Consider the following 16,554-nt stretch of genomic DNA (forward strand, 5'->3'; position numbering starts at 1 on the left):
TTTTGACATGCAATACAGATTCGAGAGCTTGAATCCATCAAGAGTACGTACGATCTTCGAGCATCAAATATCCCGTATTTACTTCCCGGCCGTCGCTCCAAACGGACTCGGATGAAGGGTCGTGGATAAAAACCTGTAAGGTCACGTGTATAGACACTTTTCACAACCGAGAGGTCTGGTTTCGCTCCGAGTGCTCCAAAATCAGCGTTCAAAGTATCAGGTGGTTTCCTTACGATAGTCCTTCTTGGCGCTTGGGAAAGGCTCACTCATCATCTGCTGTGAAGGTCGTTTTGATAATCTCATTATTCGACTTTCGTAAGTCTAGCGGCATGGTATAATAAGGGAGTATTTACCTCCCAAAATCGAAAGATACACCGTACACCTTACCTTAAAGGCAGGTAAGGGGTTATTTAAACCGTTACCTGACAATCCGATGACGGTCTCTTTAAAAGACGATTCTAAGAGGTTAGCATAGCTAGTGGATCACTCTAAGCCGATACTTAAAATTGAATAGAATCCGAAAACAAACGATTTAAATTATTTAAATCGCAGCTAAAATAGAACTATTTCAATCGATTAAATCGTTTTTTATAGAAGCTCGTCTTTTCGTTAAAAGATCATTATTAAAATAAGACCGTTTTCATCGATTAAATCGTCGTTTATAAAAGTCGGTCTTTTTACGAAAAGACCGTTTTAAGACCGTCCTGTGGCCGTCCCCGAACTTGAAACCGTCCCGGAAAACGTTGATTAATAAGCAAATAATTTTTTATTTTTTTTTCAATTACTTAGCAGTCTACCCTCTGCTAGGTATACCACCCCCTTATCACCCCCCCCCCCCCCCCCCAAAGCGCTCTTAAGGCGCATCTACGCGGGTGAACTTTTACTGAATCGATCGATTCCGATTATTAAAAATTTAAAGCGTTAATATATAAGCCGTAGCAGCGATACCGAGAAATATCTTAGCATCGAATTTATTAAATTATTACTAAAACGATTCCATCTAAGAAGTAATTTTTATTTACAACTATACCTTTTTTAAAATAAATATCGAACTATTTCAATTTTTTAAAACGAGCTTATCAATAAGCCTGCTTTAAAAATATGGACGGGGACGGCCACGGGACGGCCATAGGACGGTCCCAAGCTCGGGGACGATCAAAAAGGTGAATTATTTTTGATTAATAACTAGTACTGATTTTAAATAGTTTAATAACCGTCTGATATAAAAGAGGGTCAAAGGACCGCTCAAATGACCCCCTACCTGCCTTTAAGGTATCTTAGCATGGAATTTATTAAATTCTTACTATAACGATTCCATTCAAGAAATTATTTTTATTTACAATGATATCTTTTTCAAAATAATCATCGAACTATTTCATCAGTAAGCCTATTTTTTTTTTTTTTAAATATATAGACGGGGACGCCCGTGGGACGGCCACAAAACGGTCTCTTTCAATGGGACGGTCTTCTCGGTAAACTACCTATTCTTGAAAAGAACGTGGTACTGAATTGAAGCGGTCTAATAACCGTCTTTTATAAAAGAGGGTCAAGAGGACCGCTCAAATGACCCCCTCCCTACCTGGCTTTAAGGTACCCAAGCCCGCCTCGAGACTCCCATCGAAGACACACTTTCCATGACATATTCCAAGAATGACTTGTTCTGAAAGAGAGAAAGAAAGAAGAAAAAAAAAGCCTCATCCCAGACCTCCCTGAGAATCCAAGCCTCGTACAGCACCCCCTTTCCCACCCCCTCTTCCAATTTCAGCTCGGGATTTTTCTCTCATCCTTCCATCCCCTCGAAAGGTCCTTTGGAAAAAGATCCCAGGATATATTCTGCACGAGGATTGGAGGGGCAAAGTGCTTCCATATACACAGGCTTAGCTTTTCTTCTCCTGGCTTTACGTCGCCTGGTTTTACTTACCTTGCCTTGCTTCCACCCACTTTACCATCATCTTCATCTCATCTCATCTTCAAACTCACAACTCATCCTCTTCACCGTCTCGGAAACAGGCGTGACTTTTCGTTCGTGGGGGTCTTGAGTGAGCTGCTAGTTAGTAGAACGGGCAGCGGCACGGGTGCTAGATGGGTAGGTAGGTAGGTTGCGCTGATCTGGGCGAGGAGGAAAGTTGTTGAGAGAGAAAACGCGGAAGACGAAAGCCCGGAAAGGGAACCAAGATCACAAGAGTCAATCACGCGAGGGATGGAAAGAGGAGAAAGCGGTGGTGAGTTTTGGACTCATATTGGACCGGCAGCCCGCTAGGGGCACCAAGTCATCCAACTAATTGCTAGTTATTAAATAGGAGAGGCGAAAAGAGATATAACGCCATAGAGAAAAAAAAATCAAATCGTTATCCACTCTCGGTCAGCGCGAGAAGGAGAGACCTGCGGGTATCAAAAAGTGACTCCAGGGCCCTTTCAGTCATTCATTCGTTTCCTAGCAGATTTTCACGTCGGCGTTTCCGGAAATTTCGAGCCGGGAGTTTTCACCGCATGGCTTCTCCAATACCGGGGTGTCGTTGACTTCAATGTTCAGGCTGATGTCGGAGTTGTTCTCAAACTCATTTCGCTTCGCCAGGCGCACGTTGCCACCCCCGGTCACGACACCGCCCAGGATGTTGACGTTGTGGCAGTTCTCAATAAGGATGGAGTCGCCGCCGGTGTTCGAGATGTCGATCTTGCGGATCTCGGCGCCGCCCGACTCCGACACGCAGAAGATGCCGCGCCCGCCGCCGGTGGCGATAACCTCATCGATGAAGATGTTGGTAGAGTAGTCATCGCCGGAACGGCCGTTCCGGTTGGCCATGCGGAAGGTGGCGTAGCCATTGCCGGTCGCTACGTTGGTTCCCTTGACGAGGCCAACCTTCGCGTTGGTGGTCGCCTGCAGCAGCAGGCCACACTCGCCGACGTCCTCGGCGAGGACCTCGTTGATGGTGAGGCCGTCGATGTTCCACGTCTCGACGGCGTGGCTCCCTGCTCCCTTCACGTCGATGACGTCCATCTGGACGTCGGTGTTCGGGGCTTCGTCGCGATCGAAGCGGATGCCCATCCCGCCACTGAGCCTCATGGTGATGCGGCCGAGCGACAACCCGTGGGTGCCGTAGAAGCGCATCCCGAAGTAGGGAGAGCCGGTCAGAGTCAAGAACGGGATGGAGGCCCCGACGGTGTTGAGGGACTCGATGGAGCCGCGCTTGTTGTTGCCAATATCGATAGTACCGCAGCCTTCAAAGATCTTTCCGCTATCGACATGAATCCGGCCGGTGCCTATCGAGCCGGAGGCGATGACAGATACACGTTGGCCTTCAGAGATCGAATCCAGCGCGGCGGTGATGGCGGCAAGGTAGTCTGAGCCGCTGTAGACTTCCTTGGAGAGAGAGGTAGCCGTGTAGGAATTCCCCTCGCCGGTCACCGTGGCCTCGGGCTCACCACCACCACACTCATTTTCCTGGGCGAACGATGCGAGTGGGAACGATGCGAGTGCCAGCGCTGCAGCGAGGTAGTTGTAGAATCCTCGAGTCATGATGTCGGGAACTTGATGCTCGGACCTTTCCAGAAGGGACAGACAGGGAGGGATGAGGTGGAAGAGGAGGAGGAGGCGGAGGAGGAAGAGGAGGAGGAGGAGGAAGAAGCGAGAGACAAAAGGCAGAGGTTTATAATAAACGAGCAACGGAAGAGTGGCACGGAGAAGATGAAGAGGTTAGCACTTCGAGGGAAATTGCAGTGGTTCGGTAGACATATTTATATGCGTCCAGAAGAACCTGATCAAGGTGGAGGGTGATGAATGTCTTGGGGGTGTGCAAGGCCCCTTGTTCGCCGGGCCTCAAGCACAACAATCTAAAAAGAGTTTTGAATCGCAGAAAGCCAAAAAATTGCCAACTTGGCACAGAGGGAGATGGAAATGGAGTACCTATGCGTTCCATACTTGTATATCTCTGTTGGCCCATGCGGCGAGTCATTGGTCCGGACGGTAGGGCCCAGTCGCCGTCGCCCAGAAGCGCGCAGCTCTCTTGGCCTCCAGAATTGCTCCCCATATTTCTGTCGAGCCCTGCCTACTGTTTTCTTCTTTCTCCAGGCCGAGCCCAAAGGATAGTATATTTCAGACAGTGGGATGGGAAAGTCCAACGTAGGATGATGCTGTACGTTACGCATAAAGTGTTAAGATCTTCTACACTTGGCTCGGTCCCGGTAACGGTAGATGCCATCTGCTTCATACTACGGTACTACGTAGCTCGTTGTAAATACTACTACTACTACGTACATGCCGGTACAAGTAACTACCGGTACTACAGACATGTATACCCATACCGTACACAACAATAACCTTCTGTCCAAAAATATCGGATGAGCCACACGCGCCGGTCAATCATCCGAAGTTCGCTCAAGTCCCGACCACAGACACGTCGCCCTAGTCGCTGAGCAAGGTGCGAAGGCTAAGCACGGAGTATATCATCCGAACAAGACTTTTCTTCCAAAGCATCCCGTAGAAACGGTCCCGGGCTGTTACCGTAAGCAGTAAGTAACAAGAAGTACCATCTTCGGCCGATTACTTGCCTTGCTCCGAATAGAGTAAGAAGCTGCATATGCAGAGCTGCTCCACGCTCTGTCTGGTCGGGGCAAGATTTGCCTGCTTTTTTCTTGCCTCGACCAGGTGGCGCGCGGGCCTGTTGACTCCACACGATCGGCGCACTGCCTGTCTTTGGGTGAAGATATACTCCCTACAAGTACTACTAGGTTATACTACGTACGTAGTAGTACTACTACTACGTACTACTACGTAGTACGTAGTACGTGGTAGTACGTGGTAATTCTGGCCTCGGCGGAGTTTGACTTTCGAGATCCGTTGGCCTTTTGCGCAGTCAACGCACCGGTCAGTTAATGAGCAGAGATTGCACGCTATTGGCAGGCGCGCGCCATTTTTGAACATTTCTGCGGTACGGTAGTTGTCGGTTTCCCCCTTTCCCCAACCCCCCCCCCTTTCATGCGCAAGATATTGGACGTGACACCCCATCATCGATGTCATGCCAAAATAGATTGATCAAAGAGCTGCGAGGCGTTTCTTGCTCGACGGGATTAATCGCCAACAGGATTCTGTCCTTGTCCTGTATCATTCCCTGGCCCACAACCCACAATCCACAAGGCCATCGAGCATCGGACCAGTGCAGAGCAGAGCTGAGAGCTTGAACCTGTCAGGGCCGTGTCGTGGCGGTGTCACATTTCTCTTTGCATGCCTTGGTCATCAGCCAAGGAGTTTCGAGCCCCCGGAGATTAGAAACCGACAGAACGGTTCCTGTCCATACGGAGTCCAGCCATCTTGGCCATCTTTTCGTCCAGTTAACCATCTCTCCTTAACCGAGCGAGTAAGCAATACAGTAAAAACACACCCCTTTCTTTAATATATACCGCGGAAAGGGGGGCCAAAGACTCTTCACCCGCCTTCGACATGAGCAGATCACGATTTCGCATAACTTGACACTTTCCAACTGAATGCTGCCCTACATCACAACCAGCCAATGATTTCTTTTTACGGAGTATGCGCCTCAAGTAAAGTTCATAATGAAGAGCTGATAAGTACATACGTAGCACTACGTAGATATCGTATCCGGAAAAGAAAAAGAGGCTATTAGCAGAGTCGATTTGTAATAAAATTTCCAAGATAAAGAAACGAAAAGGAAAAAAAAGAAAAAGAAAAGAAATTTTTTCTTTCTTTTTTTCAAAAGATAAATCTTCTTTTCTTATCCTTTAAGTTATAGTTAAATTTTTTTTACCAGCAAAGTAAACCTAGCACCTAAACGGTCAAATGTCCGGCCCTGCCTGGCCAAGCACGAAAAAGGTTCAGTGCCGTGAATATCCACTCTGGCCTGCGATAAGGCCTTATCGCATATACTTTCCCGAGCTCGCGTTTCTCACAAGCAGTCCTACAGTAGGTAGTATACTAGGTAGTATAGACAGGATTGAATTTTTCCGGCCCTAGAACTCAATTGCGGACGGAGAACCTTCGCTTCCAATAGAGCTAGTAGTAGCTGCAAGAGCTGCAGCGCCCCCAAAGCGTCACCTCTGCTATTCAACATCCTGAGCAATATGCGCTAGTAAGTACCTAGTGAGGGTATGTATAATTGAGTCTGCGAGGCGTATAGGAGAGTCTGGGTCTGCGCTCCGTACGGAGTACGGAGTAGGTAGGACTTGTGGAGGAGCCCACCTACCTAGGCTTGTACTGTAGAGCTTAAGCATCCATTTGAGAATGCGCCTGGTCCTGGAAACACGCCCGCTCCGTAGAGAGTCCAATTTCTGCGCGGGCGGTATTCGATTGTAGCGCTTACGACCTTTCCTCCCAGCCTCAGGAGAAGGCCGTGAAGGGGTAGGTTAGGGAGACAGTAGAATATGGACTGGGTGGGCGATCGCGATTGCGGCCCGTTACGGAAGGGCGTTGGTTTTGGGGGGTGCGGTTTGCCAGTCCCTATGCGTCGCTAGCTTTTGCGATGTCTTTTGAGGAACCTTTCCCGCTTCTTTTCGCTGTGCTAATCACGTCCGCTTGAGCTCATGTACTACGTACGTAGTACGTAGTACTACTACGTTGTACTACTACCTACTACTACTACGTACTACGTACTACTATTACTCCTCGAGGGTGCCTCAAAAGTTTAGTTTCCACTTTGAACCCCCCGGTTACCCTACCCTCGAGGGGTAATACTTACGCCTGCGACGTACTACGTAGTACTACTACTTACGCCTGTACCGTAGGCACTACTAAATTGGAATTTTGCTCTTGACAGAGAGCGCACAGGCCGACAAAGAATGCCACCAGCTACTACGTAATTGTGTATCCAACAGGGCGCATTAAAACGGCACGTTCTCGTCTCGTCTCGTCTCGTCTCGTCTCGTCGCTGGTATGGTGGTGTTTGATATGAGGTAGAGGCAGAGTTGGCGCCAGCAGTCAGTCGTTACAGAATGCAAAAACAAAGGCGGCCCAAGTCCATCATAATACATTCTATGACAGGCGCCACGATGTCGAATCTCCTCTACCCTGGGGCTCTGACTACCACGGAGCACCAAGAGGCGCCGCCCAGGCCTGAAGGAATGCAAAGAATTTCGAGTCTTGTTTCAAGACCCACTGCCGCAGTACAACCACAACTAGTCGTATGTAATCATGGGACTCGACGTCTCAACTTTTCAAGCTTTTCCCTAAAGTAGGCGAAACAATCACGTCCCGCGTCGATTTGTTTACATAATATTAGCTTGCGAAGAAGCTGTCACCTTTTTAAAATAATACTCTGCAATTAGATATGGACTTACGTACTGTGATGAGAGTCGACTGTTTCCGGATCTGGGAATACAAAATTAACAGATGTGCTATTTGAAATGGCATGCCGGGCTTCAAAGCTAAATATATTATCACGTCGTCTATGCGAGATCTCCTGACGATTCGCGCGCAGACCTTTGAAAATTCGCTCTATTAAATACGCTTCTTCGAGATGCTGGAAGAAAGCTTATAAGTAAGGGGGGTCTACGATTCTCTACTTGTAGGTAGTACGTGGCGAACCTTCCGCTCTCTTTCTTGCGGCCGAGAAAAGTCTGGAAAGCCGAAATCGAAATCAAGACGACAGACAGCCTTTCGAAGAGACTTCTTTTTATCGGCGATCCGAACGAGCCTTTTTTGGGAAAAAAAAAAAAAAAAAAAAAACCCCTCGATTACCACGCCGATTACGATTCATACCTGACGAGCATATCGATGGAAGATACCAAGAGGATATGCAATAAAAGGGGAACGAGGTAAGAAAGATGAGAGGAGGTATAAGACGACGTATGATATTGCGTTTTTCGAAAAGGCTACTTGGCTGACTCTTGATAATCGACATCGATAGTACGTTCCGTACGCTGTAACTTGCTATGTAGGTCCTTCCTCCGACGAAGATATACTACCATCTTTTTCTGCGATCCATCTTAGCCGTAGGAGAAAGGCACAATCGATAGCAAGCAGCTGCGCTGTATCAATATGCAAAGCCCCCTCTCGCAAAACCCCCTCTTAAATTCCCAAACCCCAATCTCCGTTCCAATCCATTCCATTCATTCCCATCCCTGAAACCAAGCCTCCTCTCCAACGAACCCTCCCTCTCTCTCTCTTTCTCTCAATCAAAACCCCCATCTCCTTCAAACAAAAAAGAAAAACACACAAGGGGGGAAAAAAGGACAAAAGAAGAAAAAAAAATCTTCCTGAGGTCAGTCCAGTTCCAACCTCCCAGCCCCACCTCGCTTAGGAGGGTACCCGGGCGGATGACAAGTGTCGCCCAACCTTCCCTCCCCTCCCCTCCCCTAGAAGACAGGAATGACTACTTGTAGAACGCGCGCTGCGCGTCAAGTAAAGTAGGGTAATCAATCACCAACCGCGTGACAACCCCCAGCCACGATCGCGAAGAGGCGTCAAAGTACCTCTGTACAGGTCTTCCAGTCTCTCTCTCTCTCTCTCTATTCCATCGCGCTATCTACCTAAGCAATGACATATCAGAGATTACACCAGTGCTGATTGATCTGACCGACACCTACGGCTGGAAACATCTCGATCCGGCGGTAGCTTTCCACTTAGGCACCGGACCCTTTCTCAGGCTCAGCTCACGGGACGACGGTGACCAACATGGGGTGCGCGGATATGTTTCGTAACGGATGGAGAAGAACGCCTACGAGATCAGTTGCGAGAAAAAACCCGATGAGGGGGTATGGTTGCAAGGAAGGGGGGTATACATAAGCTAGCTAGGTAGGTATTAGGTATGATAGCGATGTTTTTTTTTTTTTTTTTTTTTTTTTTTTGGCCTTCGCTTTGCTTTTCGGGAGGGAATTCTCTACCATTACTTTCATCTGTTGTGCAGCAAGCTGGGATTTCTGATACCTAGCTTGGCACCTACCTACCGTACCCACATCCTCGTCCCGTCTCTTTTTTTCGTTTCCGCTGTCGAAGCCGGAGAGGCTAGGGAGGTTGGGCTGTACGGAGGAGAGCGATGGAGGTCGGCTGTGACGAAACCCAGAATGCGCGCACTCCCGCCGCAAACGCAACTGTAAGTACGTAGTAGGTCGGGTGAGAACAGGACTGGCCTCACGAAGCGAGTATCCTCAGATCCTCAAAAGATGGAATAAGATTACATCAGATTAAAGCAAATCGGGAACAAGACGTTCAATTTTCTATTTCTGTTCCTGATAGAATGGTTCCCTAAGTAGGGGGAGGAGGATAAGAGTAGAGCTGAAACCAGACCAAAGTAAACCTAATCTCAACGACTTGAATGAGCAAAAGAAGAAGAAGAAGAAGAAGAAGAAGGGGAAAAAAAAAAAAAAAAAACTCCAACGTGATCAAATATCAAATCTCCAAGCCGGGAGCGAGCTGGAACGGGGGAAAGGAGGAAAGTGCAAGCGAAGAAGAGATAAAGATGGAAGGAAAGAAGAGAAAAAAGAAGAAAAATAGAAAAACCTTGGTATATCCCAACCCGTTCCCATCCATTCCCAAGCCCGTTCCCATCCCAGCCGCAAGCCCATCCAGCAGCCGCAAGCAACCCACTCCAAACGCCTTGATTCTTTTTTTTTCCCCTTCCCTTCCCTTCTTTCCGTATCCCACCCATCTTCTTTCCCGGAAGAGTAGCCCCAGATCGCCCGAGATGAAACACAGAGTGGAAGAACAGAAAACAGTAAATCAATATCCCCTTCCCACAAAAGGAAAAAAAAAAAAAAAAAAAAAAAAAAAAAAAAAAAAAGAGAATGCCATTTTTTTCCCCGGCCCATCATCACCCTTTCCATCTCCTTGAAATCCTTGAAACTCCTAAAAAAATAATTTCTTCCTTTCCCTCTCCTTGTCTCTTGAAATTCCAATTCCGAGTCAAATTCCGATTCAAATTCCCAGCCTGAGTTGATATCCCAATATGCCTGTTTTTTTTCCCCCACGTTCCCAAGGTTTTTTTCCAGGTCTGATTGTTTCCCCCGATTTTGCAGTCCGTCATCGTCCCAATTTCCGGTTGAGGTTTGAATTTTGGTTGGGTGGTTGGTGGGAAGAGAGAGATCCGGAGATCTACATGTCGCTCTTTCTGATGGATTGGATTGGATTGGATTGGAACGATGGAGATTGGATTTTGGATCTTGGTAGGAGGGAGGGAGGGACCGGCGAGGGATTAGGGATCAGATAATGGGGGGGGGGGGGGGGGGGGGGGGGGGGGGGGGGGTAATGTGTATGTATAGATAAACAAGTGAGACGTAAATCCTGAGGATAGGTAGGTAGGCAGGGAGGTATTTGTGTATGTGTGTGTGTGGTGGTTGGTTGCTGGTGAGTGATGGAGGTGATGCTGACGATGCTGATAACAATTGTCGATGCCGATGGTGGTGAAGTGAAGTATAGAGCGTGAACGCGAAACGAAAAAGAAGGGCTGTGCTAATAGAGAACGATGGCGATGTCAATGGCGATGGCGGTAATGTCGAGGAGCTGGGAATAGAGGAGATATATATCGTATATATCTCATAGGTATAGATGTATCGCTCGCTCGCTCGCTCGCCCCGTTGCTTATCCCGCCCTATGCCCGCGAAACGACCATTCCCGGGCACGTACGGAAATCACAACTGATGGTCGTAATAAGGGGAGCGGAGGGCGGAGAGCGGAAACCACTCACCCAGGCCGGGCAGCCCGAGACAGGATAGATAGATGGATGGACAGATAGATGGATGGATGGATGGATGGATGGATGGAGGTCGAGTCGGTCAGGTGATCCACCGCGCCGACGAGGTCCGTACCTACTGATCAGGTGACCTTTGCTAGGTGATGTTCATCTCCTGCTGCAGCATCGAGCTCGAGAAGAATCCCCGACTCGTCTGCTGATCGACGCTCTCCCACCGCCCACACCCACCGCCACGCCCGTAGACGCTCTCACCTCCCACCAGGCTCGGCAGCACGTATCCACCGCCGTTGTGGTTGCTGCTGCTGCTCCCGGCGGCCGCGGAATACTCGTTCTTGATCTTGTTGGTCGTGTACTCGCCCACGCTCGGCAGCGTGTACCGGCTCTCCTGCTGGCCCTCGTACTGCAGCGTCGCGCCCGGGCAGTACAGGTAGCACGGGCTCTCGTCGATGCCGCTGCTGCTGCTCTTCGCCTCCTCGTGGGAGGACAGCGCCGGCTCCATGGGGATCTGCAGCGGCGGGATCGACGACCGGTAGTGGTGGCCCCCGCGGGAGTCGTACGTCGAGTGGTTGGTGTAGGCCGAGCCGGGCAGCATCGAGGAGGAGCCCATGCCCAGATCGCCAGGGGCGCGCCCCGATGAGCCGGACGGCGTGTAAGAGCCTCCTGGTCCGGCGGAGCCGCTGGGCCCGCCACTGGAGTTGGAGCCGCGACGTTCGCCCTGGTAGTGGCCCGGGGAGCGGCCTCGCACCACCATCGGGGCCGACATGCGCGTCGCGATCTTGACCCAGCGGTCCGGGTGCTGAGAGCCCACGTCGGCGAAGAGTTCCACGAGGAGGTGGTAGTACTGCTGCGCGGCTCGCCGCTTGCCGTTGTTGGCCGTGGCGTTCTTGAACTGGATGCGCTCGAACGTGGCTTCGACGGCGGGCTGGTTGGGATTTTGGGAGAAGCTGGGCGTGGAGTAGAGGTCGCGCGAGGAGAGGGAATCGTACATGCCGTGGGGGATGGGAGGTCGGGGAGAGAGGGTGATGCGGGCCGGTTTTTCTTGGGGCCCCTTGTCTCGCTTAGGAGTGTGTTGGACGAGCTCGATGGACTTGCCGTCTCGGCCGTCGACAACAGCTGCGATGCTCATGGCGAAGCCATTGATGGCGGGTCCCCCACCGCTGTGCTGCATTAGGTACAAGGTGCCGACGGGGATCGTAGGTGATAAGGTATAGGAGCAGTTGAGGGAGAAGTAGTTGCGGCGGTAGCAAGTCCAGTCGCCCTCAGCCATGAAGAAGCCCTTGTCAATCCGGGCGAAGATCTCGGGCTTGACGATCTGCCCGTCGGCGGCTTGAATGGAGTAGGTGACTTCGGTTAAGCTCATCGGGGGGCTGGATTGCCCGTTAAGCGAGTTGTCCATGTTGGAGGTGGGACTGTTGAAGCTGCTGTTGGGAGAGGGGGAGTGGGGTACGATACCGCGGTGGCCACTGTGGTGAGATAACGACGAAGGACTTTCCAGGAGATCCGTACTCCGTCGCAGCTGGGGTGTCGTACTTGTGTATAAGTCTCGCGTCGTCAAAGACGATGAGGGATGGGGCAGTGCTGCTGAGCGAGAAAGTGATGCCAGTCCCGAAGTCGTACTATGCGAATATAACATTACTATCTGATCATACAAGATATCTGAAGAGGGTTCCTAGATGGTGTATCCTGATACATGAGGAGGGAGGGGGATTGTTGTTGTTGCTGTTTGCTGTTTGCTGTTGAACTGAACTTACTACGAGCCCATTCGTGGCTTAATATCAGGCATGGAAAACAGAGAGGTGCTCGGAGAAAAGTAAGAGCCCCCGCTAGTGTACGTGGAACCGTTCAGGGGCGGTTGATAGATGTTGGTGTAAGGTGAATAGGACAACGTCGATGACGGGTTTGTATTCGGTACCGCAGGCTCCAGTGAGTACACAGGGCTGTTGGAGGTACCGGAGTCGGGCGAGAATCTGAGCTATCAGTCAGCCACCAGGCTGCTTCTGATGAAAGTAGGACAGCTTTTATTTTAAGGTTGACGGGGATTTGCCTTGGGCGGCCATGCTACCACCATCGATCGGTCCTGGTGCCCAGTTGGGGCTGCATTGTGGTTATGTAGTACGGACGTAGGACCGCCAGCAATTCAACCGTTCGTTGCACGAGGAGCGGCGGACTACTCGCGTGATCCAGGCGCAGAGCGGGATGATGGGGGGAGAGGTGGGGGGAGGGTGGAGGGGGGGAGGGGGGAGAGGGGAGAGGTGGGGGGAGGGTGGAGAGAGGGGGGAGATGGTCTGACAGGATGAGGCTTAAGCAGTGCAACCGCTGACGAGCTGATGCTGCTGTCGCTATCGCTGCCGCCGGTGCTGCTATTGCCCATGTCGGAGAGGCTCGTGTGGATAGGGGAGATGCGTGTGGCATCGGGATGAGATGGGAGAAACATGGGAGGGATAGAAAGGGTAGGGAAGGCTAGCTTAGACGACTCTCCTTCTTCTGTTCGCCCACAACAAGGCAACCCAACGATAAGACGAACGAACGACGGAGCAACGGTGATGGACAGCTAGGAACGGTGCACAGATGATGCGCATGTGCCGTAAGCCTTGCCAGGTGGCTTGGCTCCACGAGAATCGCAAGTCCAATGAAAACACGAGATGGACTCGAGCACAGCAAGACAAAGCGAAGCACAGCAAAGCAAGGCAAGGCAAGGCAAGGCAAAGCAAAGCAGAGCAGAGCAGAGGACTTACCGGACATCGTCTGCAGACATCCTGGTCATGTATCCCATCCCCATATCCGGCATGGTCTGCGAGTTTGGGTAGTGATCGTTTCTGGAAGAGCTTTCAGGCTCCGCGTCGGGACCGATGTTACACGACGGTGAGTGGCCAGAGGGATTGGCTAGATCCGAGAAATTACCCGATTGCGAGCACATTAAGTGATTGAGCGACAGATTCGGGGATGTGAGGACTGTAGGCAGTCGTGGTTAGAATCGGCCATCGCCATGTTTATATGATCGTTTCTGTGCCGCGCGGGCGAGGGGATGTGATGTGAGGTGATTTGATGTGAAGTGGAGTGAAGGCAGAGAGAGAGGAGAGCGGGATGGAGGATGAAGCAGTCCAGTCCATCCAGCCCAGCCAAGCTAGGAGAAGAAGAAATTGCGAATAGAGGAGCGACAGCAGCAGCATCGAAAGCGAGAAGCCACACATGGCTTGGCATGGCATAGCATGGAGCGGAATGGAGCCAGAACATGTGTCAACGGCCAGGGCCGGTATAACAATGTCAATCCCAATGCCAGTGCTAATGCCTGCTTACTTGCTTGCTGAAGAAGGGGGCAAAAAAAAAAGGACCAGGATGCTGAGGTCGCACAACGATAGCAATTCCAAGAGCCCGTTCGACCAAGAGGGAGCTCTGGAAACACCACACCCAAACACCAATAGGAGGCACAAAGGAGAGAATTGCTGTGACTGTAACTGTAACGGGATCTGGTCCTGCGTAACACGAAGGAGACGAAGGGAAAAAATCGCAGTCAACAAACATCCCGACGTAGCAGAGGAAGTGACATGTAGGTGGTAGATAATACAGGAGTTCCCCCCCTCTCCCTTCCCCTCTCCCCTGCGGCGGCGACATGCTGAATCCGGCTTAGAAAGCAGACAGCTGGGATGAGTGAGGGCGAGACAGAGCAACGCAATGTATACATATGTATGTATGTATATATATAACAGGGCTGAAGCCGACAAAAATCAAGGCGGAGCAAGTAATGAACATGGACATGGACATGAACGTGGCCCTGGATACGCGCGAGAGAGAGAGGGAGAGATGTGGGAGAGAGATAGGAATCCAGAGTCTGCTTACCTATAGTCATTTGCGCCCGTGGATGGCTCTTCTCATTCGCTAGGCCGGCGTCGGTCTTGCTTCTTTCTACTTGCGACCTCTGCTGTCTTTCGCTGGACTCTGGCACGGGCGGACTGAGCCAACCGAGTGGTGTGGCGGGTTGTGGTGTGGTGTGGTGGAGTGGTGGTGGAGTGTTGTGGTTGGACCTAGGCCTGCAGAGTGTGATGGAGATGCGAGAAGGCGATCTCTCAGACCGGGGGGTGCTTCAGATGCGTTTCCCGGATCCAGATATACCGTCTCCCGATTGTGAGTATATCAGGCCCGTCGGCACCAGCCAATTGAAAATAAAAAGGCGGTTGTGGAATGTTTTCTTTTCTCAGAGTGAGAGGAGGGAAATCTCGAAGCGAGATGTGAGGCGAGGCAAGTCAAGGCAAGTCAACAATGCCAATGCACAACCAACACCTTTCTTTCTCTTTCTCTATACGCGCAAATCCTCAACTCAACTCAACTCTTCTTTTCTCTTCTCAGAACTCGACTCAACTCCCCGCACTCTCACGGGAAAATGAGCGAGGTGGGTTGGCGAGGATCAGAGGGCGAAGAACGATCTATGGTCGATCGGGGCCCGGGGGTAGTGATGGACGTGATGGATTTGGTGGCTAATAGAGGGGCAGAGGCGCAGAGGGGCAGCAGCTCTGCTCGTCTCGGGCAATGCACACTGCACAGGGCCTTCGCTACAGGGGTTGAAAGGGCTGCAGGCCGCTAATCTGAGGATTTGCAGGGAATTCCGAAGAGGGTGCAGAAAAAGCCCGGAATAAACAATGTTCGGCCGTCCAACAGATGTGCCCTGTCGCGGACGTCCTGACCGAGTGGTAGGGAAGAGAAGCAGGGCTGGAAGGGGGGAAGCTGCGACAGGATGCGCTAGGCGGAAAGCCGAAGGTCTTTTTGTTGTTGTTGTTGTTGTTACGTTGCTGTTGTTGTTGTTCTTGTTGTTGTCGTCCTCGTCCTCGTCAGTTGGTCGTGTTGCTTTGCGACGCGATGTTTTTTCCTCTCTCTCTAATCGAGGTCTTCTGTTGCTTATTTCTCTCGTATCTCTTTTCGTCTCTATAATCTCGTCCCAGGGTTCAAGATGCCGCGTTTTTATTTTATGTTTTTTGTTTTTTGTTTTTGTTTTTCCTTCTCGAGTAGAGCGGTTGAGGTCTGTGGCTTGGGTGATGGATGGATTCTGGGAATCTCAGATCTGGGTCGGGTGAATATTGATATGACGTGAGGCGACGGACCAGTCCCCGGTTCTGATGTGCTGATGAGGTCAGGATCGGAGTGATTGAGATGATCGATTGGGGAAAAAGCAATTCTCGCGGTGCGGATTTGGTTTTGATCGCCCGCTGGGGGGATGAGTCAAATCTATACCCTGGGTCAGTGCTGCGAATAAGAGAGCGGGTGGCGCACCGTACTGACCTTTGGCTGGAAGCTGGAAGGAGGAGTGAGTGCGTGATTGCGTCGGTAGTTCACGGTTCACGGTTCGAGCCAGTTTTCTCGGATCGGGTGGGAGCTGGCTGGCTCTTCTTGGAACAAACTCGTTCGTCTTCTTTCCTCCCAATCTTTTTCTGCAAAAACTAAACACAAGAAAAAATTCGTTTTCTTGATTCCAGGTTTCTTGTTGAGTTGAGGAGGGGTGATCGCTTGTCTTGTTGGGCGTGTGGGGGATAGTCGGAGATGTGGTTCTGGCTCGGTGCGTATATTCGTGGGAAGAGGATAGAGATGCAGGTGAGACGCATGTGTGGGTGAGAGAGGAGAGGGAGCAAAAGCTGACCCGGAAGCCTGGAAGTATCTCCCCGAAACGGCGAACGGGACTGTCGTGCAGGAACAAGGGTATGCTTCTCTTCTTCTTCTTGCTTCTTTCTTTTCTTTTCTTTTCTTTTCTTTTGTTTTTGTTTTCCTTTTTCTCTTCGACGTGATGATGAGCAGCCCGGTATCGTATCCTATGGTATGGTATATAGTATCGTATTAGACCCGGACTGACTGATTGACTGACTGACTGAATGAATCAATGGGGTCCGTCTCAATATATGAATCAAACAATCTTCTTCCGCACTTGGCACAA

At 50.6% G+C, this 16,554-nt stretch overlaps 2 protein-coding genes across 2 annotated transcripts; both read right to left on the reverse strand.

Moving 5' to 3' along the window:
- Positions 1 to 2,434: 2,434 nt before the first annotated feature.
- L3040_001714 (uncharacterized protein) lies at positions 2,435 to 3,517 on the reverse strand (the record flags this gene model as incomplete). Its single annotated transcript, XM_007294386.2, has 1 exon — positions 2,435 to 3,517. The coding sequence occupies one exon, from the start codon at positions 3,515 to 3,517 to the stop codon at positions 2,435 to 2,437; it is 1,083 nt and encodes a 360-aa protein (XP_007294448.2).
- Positions 3,518 to 10,773: 7,256 nt separating this feature from the next.
- Positions 10,774 to 12,033, reverse strand: L3040_001715 (uncharacterized protein; the record flags this gene model as incomplete). Its single annotated transcript, XM_007294387.1, has 1 exon — positions 10,774 to 12,033. The coding sequence occupies one exon, from the start codon at positions 12,031 to 12,033 to the stop codon at positions 10,774 to 10,776; it is 1,260 nt and encodes a 419-aa protein (XP_007294449.1).
- Positions 12,034 to 16,554: the final 4,521 nt, after the last annotated feature.

The sequence above is a fragment of the Drepanopeziza brunnea genome (genome assembly GCF_022702325.1).
Source record: "Drepanopeziza brunnea f. sp. 'multigermtubi' strain 214-2 chromosome Unknown ctg2, whole genome shotgun sequence".
NCBI classification, from domain to species: Eukaryota; Fungi; Ascomycota; class Leotiomycetes; order Helotiales; family Drepanopezizaceae; genus Drepanopeziza; species Drepanopeziza brunnea.